Consider the following 12,123-nt stretch of genomic DNA (forward strand, 5'->3'; position numbering starts at 1 on the left):
TGAATGCACACCCATGCATACCCCACAAGACATGCCACCAAAGGTCTCTTCAAAATCCCCAAGTCAAGAACAGACTATAGGAGGTGCACAGTACTACATAGAGCAATGGCTACATGGACCTTTATTCCACATCGGGTAACTGATATAAAAATACACCTTATGGAACACCGGGGACTGTGAAGACACACACACATACACATAAGACACGCACTCTACAAACACGTACAGATGGATGTTGTATTGTAAATATGTGATAGTAGAGTAGTGGCCTAAGGGAACACACTAAATGTATTGGGTAAAGTGTTAGGTAATGTCATGTAATATTTTAAACTGTATATACCTGTTTTAATGTTGCTGGACGGCAGGAAGAGTAGTTACTGCCAAGGCAGCAACTAATGGGGATCCTTAATAAATACAAAGTGTAAGGTGCTGGAGTACTGAAAACAGGGTTTCCAATAATTCTTTGTTACTTGTTAAACAAAATCTCTCTCTGAGCAATTGTGTTCGTATAAAATAATATACTTTTCAATATTTTTGGCGCATGCAACATAGCTCAGTATTTGTGTTATTTATTTTAGACAGTCTGTTTTGCTCATTTTGTATCAAGTGTGCCAATAATTATGGACCTGACTGTATATAGCTGACCGAGCTATGGCTCAGCCAGCACCCTCACTTCTCACCTCTGGCAATCCACAGGCTGTACAATGGGAACACTATTGGACAGCAGTTTGGTCCCAAGTGTAACCGTGGCGATCGTATTGGCTGTGGGATCTACCTAGAGGCATTCGAGGATGGACAAACGACGGTCTTCTTCACCAAAAATGGAAAAGAAGTAAGCTAAGATTTTAGCCTCTTTCACACACGTATGCCTACTACATACAATCATGCTCTTGCTGTCATTTGAAAAAGATTACTGCACCTCCCTCTGGTATTCATATGTTCTATGATATGTAACAATGAATGCAGATTGCGCCACATATCAGAGATGGGAGTCTCAATTTTGTAGTCTTACTCTCGAGACCACATACTGTACATGCAGTCAGGGTCAAGGGTCTGGTCTTAGTCTGGGTCTAGTACTCAATGGTCCTGGACTGGTCCAGACTCAATCTCTGTCACCCATATGACATATTAGTAACATTGTGTTTGCGTTTAGGTGGGCACGGTGGTGGTCCCAGCGTCTCCAGAGGCGCTCTACCCGGCCGTGGGGATGCACTCCCTGGGGGAGGAGGTGCAGCTGGACCTGCAAGCGGAGTGGGGGATGGCGAAGGAAGACGGACTGATGATAGTGGACAGCCACGAGGACGAGTGGGGGCGTCTCCATGACGTCAGGGTCACCGGCTCGGTAAGGTCCTGGCTTTGCCTGTTGTCTACTTCATACATAGTTAATGTTATTCACATAGTCTTCTTCTAGTGATTACATTACACCTCATCTGCTCAACATATACAAGATGTAAATTGTGTATTACTATGAATAACATCCTTTGTATGAAGAGAGAGGGTATGGTTAAGTTCCAATGTCCATACTAGCATACCACTTAGAATGCATGCCCAATACATTGCTTCATTCAAGTAGTATGCCAGTGTGGATATCGGAAATAGTCCTTATATGTTTGTATCTGTGTTTCTGTCTGTGTGTGTTTGAATGTTGGTGTCTGTTGGTAACTGCTGAGTGGATACCTGCCTGGTGGTGTTTGGCAATGGCATGCTTGCTGAAGGCAGCAGTTACTCTTGCTCTGTGAAAACAGCCTTCATACTGTCATGACGTTGCCCTCTTTGGGTTTTCTATGCACCATCCCCCTACCTCTGTCTCCCACACCCAGGCTCTGTGAGAGCGGTCGTAAATTCCTAAAGAGAATGTCCTGCCTCATGGCCACAGTATGGAGACAGAGTGGGTTTCATAGAAAGAACCAAGGAGTTCTTCCACCTCACAGGACTGGAGAACTGAACGACATTTATGTTCTGGAGAAGGTATAAAAGATCGGTGAAGAATCCAGCTACGAACTGGTCCGTTTGGTACAATTTTGTGAAGCTCATGAGAGACAATACGGCCACATTACCATGGCGCTGTTTATATAATAGCCTCAGTTGTGAGACTTACATCTAATGGTTGTATAAAATGAATGAATAAGGATAAAGCTATTTGGAATATGTTGGGATGCTTGTAAGATGTTAATTTACGAGAATTGTATTTCTGTTTAAAGTTTCACCAAGTCATCGGCACGCCCCCATGAACAGATGGGACCTGGCGTCATGAGACAGCCTTTTTCTGTTATTCCGAATATAACCCCCACCCAGGGTTTCTATCACCAGACCAGCTTACCTCGATAACGAGAGGGCCAAGGTTTGACCATGCATTCCTCTTTCTGAACTTTGACCATACCACGTGGTTAAACTCTTAGACTATCGATACCGACAGAATAAGAACAAGTCTTTGATATTAATTACTAGTCTGCTGCTAGGAATTCGGTATCATTGAACGCGAAGACCGACGAAACATCTGTCCTATAACGACATTAATGAATGTCACTTTGAAATATCCATTCTAACAGAGAGAGAGAGGGAGAGCGAGAGAACGCGAGGACAAACTCTCCAACAGAACGAACTTTTCAACAAAGATCCCGACGACACACTGAGCGTAAATATATATATTGATTGCAATTGTTCCCGAATGAGTGAGTGTTTATGTGCAAAGGATTAGCATTTCAATTGTTATAATTATCAACCCTTTTGTCTAACAAGCCGCCATGCCGGTTTAGCCCACTAGGGCACATTCCTCTATCATTTCTTTGTAACGATATCTACTGTTTGTTATGCATTTCTGTGAATTACTTAGTTAGTAAGTAAATGATTTTAAGACGATTAATGTATGGATGACTCATAGTGAAGACTGGGTTTGTGCAGTTAACAAACAATTTAAGACGTTTGGAATGAGACTGACGAGGTAAACGAATACATCATTAATCAGAAGACTCATAGATCAGATATTATGATATCTGAAAGTTATATTAGGAAAATTATAACTTTAATCTGAATATTTTCCTTGGTGCCCCGACTTCCTAGTTAATTACAGTTACACGATTAATCAGTTTAATCGCGTAATAATAATTAGTGTTATTTGATAAATATGTCTTCAGTTTTAATGATGCCAAAAACACGACAATACTTTAGCTACACCTGGGATTATCTCTACACACCTGTAGATTACCAAAGTCTGTTTAAGGTGGAAAACTAAGGGGGAGGCCTGGAATGCTTGCTGCTTCAGAAGGAATTTTGATATGAGAGCATGAAGTCTTCCTTTGTTGACTGAACCCTTTACCACATCCTTCAGATCCAAGAGAAATGTCATGGGTTGTCAAGGTGTGGCCTAATCATTCATATCGTTTCATAATAGTTTTCTTATTGATAACACTAATCAGTGATTCGTGGTGTTTAGTGTTGTTGTTAACCTGTGAAGGCAGGTAGCCTAGTGGTTAGAGCGTTGGGCCAGTAACTGAAGGTTGCTACATCGAATCCCCGAGCTGACAAGGTAAAAATCTGTCGTTCTGCCCCTGAACAAGGCAGTTAAACCACTGTTCCTGGGCCGTCATTGTAAATAAGAATTTGTTCTTAACTGACTTCCCTAGTTAAATAAAGGTTAAATTAAAAAATATAAATTCATAAACCTTTCAGTTTGGTTGCCTGGCAACAGCACGGCTAGACGTTTTGCGGTTAGGTTTCTAAACCCAGTTGTCCAACATCGCGAGACTTCCTGGAATGCTTGTGATGCAGATTCGGCAGACCAGACCGGGGTTTGGGGTTTATTTGTAAAATAAATAGTCTACATCTAAAGCCACAACCTAGATTCGCCCCAATGTCTTAAGTAGCTGTGCATGTTATTACGCCAACCTTTTGAACGTTTTCATTTTCATCAAAAACAACTTTATATCGAAGGAGCGCCTTTGATTTGACGAAATGCACATGCCCAGTTCGGTGCGAGACGACCGTTAGACCTGGTGACGCATTTCTGTGCATGAGCTTAGCTAGCCAACGTCGCCATCACATCGCCTACAAGCGTGATCGGGGATTTCTATTGGAGAAGCAATTACTACATACACTATGTGGACACCCCTTTAAATTTGTGAATTCGGCTTTTTCAGCCGCACCCGTTGCTGACTGGTATAAAATCGAGCACACAGCCATGCAATCTCCATAGACAAACATTGTCAGTAGAATGGCCCGTACTGAAGAGCTCAGTGACTTTCAACGTGGCACCGTCATAGGATGCCACCTTTCCAAAAAGTCAGTTTGTCATATTTCTGCCATGCTAGAGCTGCCCCGGTCAACTGAAAATGCTGTTATTGTGAAGTGGAAACATCTAGGAGCAACAACGGCTCAGCCGCGAAGTGGTAGGCCACACAAGCTCACAGAACGGGATTTTGGAATGAGATGTTCAACGGGCAGGTGTCCACATACTTTTGACCATGTAGTGTATCGTCATTCGAAACCATATTTGGTTAGGTTGACAGTAAGAGATTTCAGTTTTTTTAAGCAGTGTTAAACCACAGTATTTCCTCATTAGAACTTTGTCATATCATTGGGATGATTATTTTGGGATGGTTACTTTTCTTTTTGCGAAAAAGCCGATTGCCTGCCCGTAGGTATTTTCCCTTAGCTCATGTAAAGTGATAGGTCACTACAAAATCAGCGTGGACTCCACATTTTAATATTTGAAAATGTCTGAAAATTAACATTAAGCTCAGTGACCAAAATAACTATGTAAAACAAGTCCTTTAAAAGAATGTGGTTAAGAAAATCACTTGTTTAAGGTAAGCCACTCGAATTTGGTGAAACGTATAAATGGAACACTAGTCACTTTAATAATGCCACTTTTGGCTCAGTTGGTAGAGCATGGTGTTTGCAACGCCAGGGTTGTGAGTTCGTTTCCCACGGGGGACCAGTACGGAGAGAAAAAATGTATGAAATGTATGCATTCACTACTGTAAGTCGCTCTGGATAAGAGCGTCTGCTAAATGACTAAAATGTAAAAATGTTAATAATGTACATATCTTGCATTACTCATGTCATATGTATATACTGTATTCTATGCTATCTATTGCATCTTACCCTATGCGCTCTGACATTGCTCATCCATATATTTATATATTCTTATTCCATTCATTTACTTAGATTTATGTGTATTAGGTATTTGGTGTGGAATTGTTTGATATTGTTGCACTGTCAGAACTAGAAGCACAAGCATTTTGCTACACTCGCAGTAACATCTGCTAACCATGTGTATGTGACCAATAAATTTGATTCGATTTTTTTACGTATTTTAGTTCACTGTATTGGTTTCTTCATATTAGCTTTCCCTAGCCTTTTCTCTCTCTCGTTCACTCTTGCTCCCTTACTCTTTTCCTGCTGTGTCGGACGTTTTTCCTGGAAACAGTACATCTGAGACCTATTGTAGGACAGGTGGTGCCCAGCTCTGTTTGTGTGTCTTTAAATGGGTGTTGAAATGCACAGACACACTTAAAGAAGTGTAGTGGTGTAGCGGCCAATAGAGCAGGCCATGCAAGGATACAGTACAGGGGGGCCAATTGGCCATTCCCTGCGGATTCAGTGTGTTGGTACAACGCAGGGCTAGAAAAGCTGCCCTCGCTCTACACAAGATATTAATAGTCTGAAGATTAACTTTTGACAAACAATAGGGATTTTTTTTTTTTTTTATTGCTACGATTTTATACAGAGTGAGAATGATGGTAAAAGAAATTGGGCAGGAAATGTAGACTATGAGACAGACATGGCAGGAGTCACATAGTAAGGACAGACACTCCTGTATCAGTTGGAGAATGTAGCCAGCCTCTGTACAGTAACTTTACAGTACTTGAGTGCGTAGGAGGGTATGAATGAAGTAGATGCATGACTGTATCAGAAATACTGTAAAACCGCCAATGATTAATGGCGTGAATATCAATTGTGGTTGGATGCTGTTGATATAAAAAGGAAGGGATGCCATGGGGGCAGGATATTGACTTTGCTTGGGGTCATTTTCCATGTCTCACTCAGACACACCAATTGTTAGGCTACCTCTCTCAGCAGCCGTGTGTCTTTCCCTTTTCTGTCTGTTTGATTGTCTGTCTGTCTCCCACTGTGTCCATCTCCCCGTCTGACTGTCTGTCTGTCTCTCCCTCTGTCCCGCTCTCTTTTTCCTGTCTTGGACTCTCACCCTGTTTCTCTTTCTGTCGTTCTGATGTAGATTTATGATGGGGGGGTTGTCTGTCTGGCTGTATCCGTCATGAGACAGGGTGTTGGGCTGGTGTCTGACTCAGTGGGGAGACGCACCATACCTGCGTTAGCATGGGGGGGGTAGAAGAGTTGTGCAGGGTTAGGGAGTGCAGCTGAATGGCCCTGGGGCAGGCAAGGTAAACCTGCATACCTCCTTCACTTTTTAATTACAACCCCATACTGCGTCACCGCAACAGCCAAAAACCACTGTCCGTCCATTCAACTGCTGTCCGAAACCCTGTGTCCACTCCACATTGACCCTGGCAAGGGGCAATCCCAGCCACACCACTCACACACTTCCCAAATGTGGAGACAGCAGCCCATTACTTTTTTTTGTTAGGCTAAATCCAAAGCCAGGAAAGGAAAAATAGATTCTGGCATCTGATCTTAAAGCAGAATGTCGTGTCCTGATGTCACACCTCGTGAAATATAGTGGAGAACATGATTAGATTATTCTGAAAATATTCTAGCCATATTTATGCCAGGGTGGGAACTCCTCATGCGGGATATGTGGAAAGTCTGTGTGTCTGTCTGCAGTGCTTGCCTGTGTGAATGTGGATCTGTGGCTGGATGGATGACTATTGTGCATCAAGCCTATGTGTACGTGTTGGTTCCAGCGTAGCATAGTCCTGGCATTAGGACTAAAACCTGCCTGGAGCGTTTTAAAACAATTATTGTATTAAGAGGTGGTGACATACCCGAGGAATGAAGAAGGTGTCGACACAGAACTGCATGGTTATGTTTTGACAGAACGGCATGGTTATGTTTTGACAGAACTGCATGGTTATGTTTTGCTCAGATGATGAAACCGTCTCCAACATAACATTGCTGCTGTGTGGCATCCTGCAAAGGTTGGCTAGATGGTGGCTAAACATGATTGTGGGCACAGCCCTGACTTGCCCATGGTGTAGGAAGGATACCCATTGGGCTGAGGCTTACTATCTCTGTTTTAGTTCTACACACAATACCCCATAATGACAAAGTAAAACAAGTAATGTTTTTGTAAATGTATTAAAAATGAAGTACAGAAATATCTAATTTACATAAATATTAATTCCCCTAAGTCAATACTTTGTAGAAGCATCTTACAGCTATGAGTCTTTCGGGCTAAGTGTTCATTTATGCTTGTTCCGAAAATGTTGTCGGAGGCTCCGTATGGAGGGTGTGCGGCAATTGCGGAGCCTCCGGAGGCATGCAGAGGCCAAATTTCAGCTCGGTACTGCATCGCCGTAAGCCTCCCAAATTTTGTAACAATGCGGAGGGCTCCGTATAGCCCCACATTGACATGATTGGTTGACAACTTACTTTAACACAGCTCTGCACTGTTCCCGGAAGCGCAATAAAAATGACTGACCTGACTTCTGCATCAGCCGTATCACCGTAAATGCTGCACGGCCAATGCAGACGTCAAATTGACCATGCAGCACCTTTAAGTCTGAGAGCTATCAGAGTGGGAAATTAACTTTTTGGTCCACAAGCCAAACAACATAGCACGTGAACAAAACGATGTAACTTGCAAGAAACATGAGGACAAGTCACACTTTAGTAGCCTTGTCAATTTGACCAAACACTACATATTGGCTTTAGATTTTTTTTTTAACTATTCCCAAGTGCTCTGTGTGACCACCTGCCAACGTGGCTGGAGAAATATACATTCTTACCCGCCAATGACTAAATGTACCCGCATTTGGAGGGTGTTAATTTCCAACCCTGTTGATCATTGCTAGACAACCATTTTCAAGTCTTGCCATAGATTTTCAAGCTGATTTAAGTCAAAACTAGCTCGGCCACTCAGGAACATTCACTGTCTTCTTGGTAAGCAGCTCCAATGTAGATTTGGTTTTGTGTTTTAGGTTATTGTCCTGCTGAAAGGTGAATTAATCTCCCAATATCTGTTGGAAAACAGACTGAACCAGGTTTTCCTCTAGGATTTTGCCTGTGCTTAGCTCCATGCGTTTTATTTTTTATTGTGAAAAACTCCCCATTCCTTAACGATTACAAGCATACCCATAACATGATGCTGCCAGCACTATACTGAGTACCACTCTCCATTTTTAAGCAATGTTCTATTGGATTTGCCACAAACATAACACTTTGTATTCAGGATAAATACAGTGAGGGGGAAAAAAGTATTTGATCCCCTGCTGATTTTGTACGTTTGCCCACTGACAAAGAAATAATCAGTCTATCATTTTAATGATAGGTTTATTTGAACAGTGAGAGACAGAATAACAACAAAAAAATCCAGAAAAACGCATGTCAAAAATGATTTGCATTTTAATGAGGGAAATAAGTATTTGACCCCTCTGCAAAACATGACTTAGTACTTGGTGGCAAAACCCTTGTTGGCAACTACAGAGGTCAGACGTTTCTTGTAGTGGGCCACCAGGTTTGCACACATCTCAGGAGGGATATTGTCCCACTCCTCTTTGCAGATCTTCTCCAAGTCATTAAGGTTTCGAGGCTGACGTTTGGCAACTCGAACCGTCAGCTCCCTCCACATATTTTCTATGGGATTAAGGTCTGGAGACTGGTGTCCTGACGTTGGCCTGTGGGTAAGGTTTATGTTCCCCCCCATAAATACCTTTCTCCCTTCCCTCTCTCTCTGACTCTACTGAAGGACTCTTGAATAGCCTTTGTTAAATAGCCTTTTGTTAGAGAGTCTGGGAACATCAAACAAGTGGGGGGAAAGGAACCATATTTCGTTAATAGAACCAGTTGAAAATATGCGTTTGTACTTAATGTATATGATGTCTGTTCGGGTGTCATCTGAGACATTATGACTGATGACAGGATGACATAAACTGTATCTGGGAAAGTCTACACATTGTAGTTATCAGATTCACATGGAATTGTTGTGCAAATGAAATGTTTGAATATGAAACTATTTGTGATAAGATTAAATGTAATTTTAGCTTCCAAATGAGAGAATTGGGTTTTCATAAGGTTACAGCCCTGCTCAATCAGTGGCCCGCCCCTGTGAAGAGACATGGGTTATAAACTATGAAACACACCCTTCTCTCCCTCCACTATATAAGCCCTTGATGAAAATGTAACCTCCTGTTCCGAGGACGATCGGACAACGGTCCATACGTTAAAAAGGACTAACATGTCAACTACAGAACTAAGCCAACCTCAGCGTGAGCTTTGGTTGTGAATGGTGTGAACTTTGAAATCTTATTCACTAAAGAAGTGAGACATCCTAGCCGTTGAGTTAGCAACAGCAGCTGTAAACGTGGGCTAGGAAAGGACGGATGACGTATCCAGTCTAACACACAACGAAGATACTGCAACGTATCCAATTTACCACCAGAGACATTCTTCCGAGGACAGGAAGATCTCTGTTGGCCAACACGGCAGCATCTACGACCAACCTACGGAAGCGCAGCTCAGAGTAAATATTTATTGCATTTTCCTTTTCTAAATGGGCAATAATTTAGAATGCATAAGATACTGTATTTACGATAGCACAGCTCCCCCCTTTGTTCCTCAGTCTTCCCGCTCTTTCATTCAAGCCCAACCCCCTCACTTTGTGTAACAAGCCATCATACAGGTTCTATCCACCAGGGACGTTTTCTGTATGACATAATTTGCATTCTGTGTATATGTAATTCTGTGTGATTAGTTGGGTATTTAGGAAATAAATAATTAAACCCAATTTTGTATTGCTGATTCAACTTGTTAGCCAGGGTTCGTGAAGAATTTACAACTTTCAGATGAGACTGAAATAAGGTGACGATTAATATTGACTGCTATTGATGTAAAATATTACTAGGTCTTTCAGAGATTATTCAGAAGATAACAGCTCTATAAACACTCTTTCGTGGTGCCCCGACTTTCTAGTTAATTACATTTACATGATTAGCTCAATCAGGTAATATTAATTACAGAGAAAGGATTTTATAGAATAGCATGTCATATCACTTAATCCGGCATAGCCAAAGACACGACACTGGCTAGGCCACTCCAGGACCTTAATGTGCTTCTTCTTGAGCCACTCCTTTGTTGCCTTGGCCGTGTGTTTTGGGTCATTGTCATGCTGGAATACCCATCCACGACCCATTTTCAATGCCCTGGCTGAGGGAAGGAGGTTCTCACCCAAGATTTGACGGTACATGGCCCTGTCCATCGTCCCTTTGATGCTGTGAAGTTGTCCTGAGCAGAAAAACACCCCCAAAGCATAATGTTTCCACCTCCCATGTTTGACGGTGAGGATGGCGTTCTTGGGGTCATAGGCAGCATTCCTCCTCCTCCAAACATTGCGAGTTGATGCCAAAGAGCTCCATTTTGGTCTCATCTGACCACAACACTTTCACCCAGTTGTCCTCTGAATCATTCAGATGTTCATTGGCAAACTTCTGACGGGCATGTATATGTGCTTTCTTGAGCAGGGGGACCTTGCAGGCGCTGCAGGATTTCAGTCCTTCACGGCGTAGTGTGTTACCAATTGTTTTCTTGGTGACTATGGTTCCAGCTGCCTTGATCATTGACAAGATCCTCCCGTGTAGTTCTGGGCTGATTCCTCACCGTTCTCATGATCATTGCAACTCCACAAGGTGAGATCTTGCATGGAGCCCCAGGCCGAGGGAGATTGACAGATCTTTTGTGTTTCTTCCATTTGCAAATAATCGCACCAACTGTTGTCACCTTCTCACCAAGCTGCTTGGCGATGGTCTTGTAGCCCATTTCAGCCTTGTGTAGGTCTACAATCTTGTCCCTGACATCCTTGGAGAGCTCTTTGGTCTTGGCCATGGTGGAGAGTTTGAAATCTGATTGATTGATTGCTTCTGTGGACAGGTGTCTTTTATACAGGTAACAAACTGAGATTAGGAGCACTCCCTTTAAGAGTGTGCTCCTAATCTCAGCTCGTTACCTGTATAAAAGACACCTGGGAGCCAGAAATCTTTCTGATTGAGAGGGGGTCAAATACTTATTTCCCTCATTAAAATGCAAATCAATTTATACAATTTTTGACATGCGGTTTTCTGGATATTTTTGTTGTTATTCTGTCTCTCGCTGTTCAAATAAACCTACCATTAAAATTATAGACTAATTTCTTTGTCAGTGGGCAAACGTACAAAATCAGCAGGGGATCAAATACTTTTTTCCCTCACTGTTGTTAATTGCTTTGCCACATTTTTTGCAGTATTACTTGAGTGCCTTATTGCAAACAGGATGCATGTTTTGGAATATTTGTATATTGTACAGGCTTTCTTCTTTTCAGTCCATCAATAAGGTTAGTATTGTGGAGTAACTACAATGTTGTTGATCACCATTGGCCTCATGGTGATTTCCCTGAGTGATTTCCTTCCTCTTCTGCAACTGAGTTAGGAAGGATGCCTGTATCTTTGTAGTGACTGAGTGTATTGATACACTATCCAAAGTGTAATTAATAACTTCACCATGCTCAAAGGGATATTTAATGTCTGCCAATAGGTTCCTTTTCGAGGCATTGGAAAACCTCCCTGGTCTTTGTGGTTGAATTTGTGTTTGATATTCACTGCTCGACTGAGGGACCTTACAATTATCTGTATGTGTGGGGTAGAGAGATGATGTCGTCATTCAAAAATCATGTTAAACACTATTATTGCACACAGAGTGGGTCCATGCAACTTATTATGTGACTTGTTAAGCAAATTTTTACTCAGGAACTTATTTAGGCTTGCCATAACAAATGGGTTGAATTCTTATTTAACCCAAGACATTTCAGATTTTCATTTTTAATTAATATGTTAAAAAATATGAAAAACAACTCCACTTTGACATTCTGAGGTGTTGTGTGATGACAACATCTAAATTGAATCCATTTTAAATTCAGGCAGTAACACAACAAAATGAGGAAAAAGTCAAGGGGTT

The 12,123-nt window shown here is 41.9% G+C and overlaps 1 protein-coding gene across 2 annotated transcripts in view; it reads left to right on the forward strand.

Annotated features, from left to right (window-relative positions):
- Window positions 1-12,123, forward strand: part of LOC115150477 (SPRY domain-containing protein 3-like) — a 115,702-nt gene that overhangs the window by 59,158 nt on the left and 44,421 nt on the right. For both annotated transcript variants that reach the window (XM_029693796.1, XM_029693798.1), the window contains 2 exons: window positions 697-832; window positions 1,154-1,342. In XM_029693796.1, coding sequence (XP_029549656.1) covers window positions 697-832; window positions 1,154-1,342 — 325 coding nt within the window. The remainder of the gene's footprint in view (window positions 1-696; window positions 833-1,153; window positions 1,343-12,123) is intronic.

Source organism: Salmo trutta, chromosome 16 (genome assembly GCF_901001165.1).
Source record: "Salmo trutta chromosome 16, fSalTru1.1, whole genome shotgun sequence".
NCBI classification, from domain to species: Eukaryota; Metazoa; Chordata; class Actinopteri; order Salmoniformes; family Salmonidae; genus Salmo; species Salmo trutta.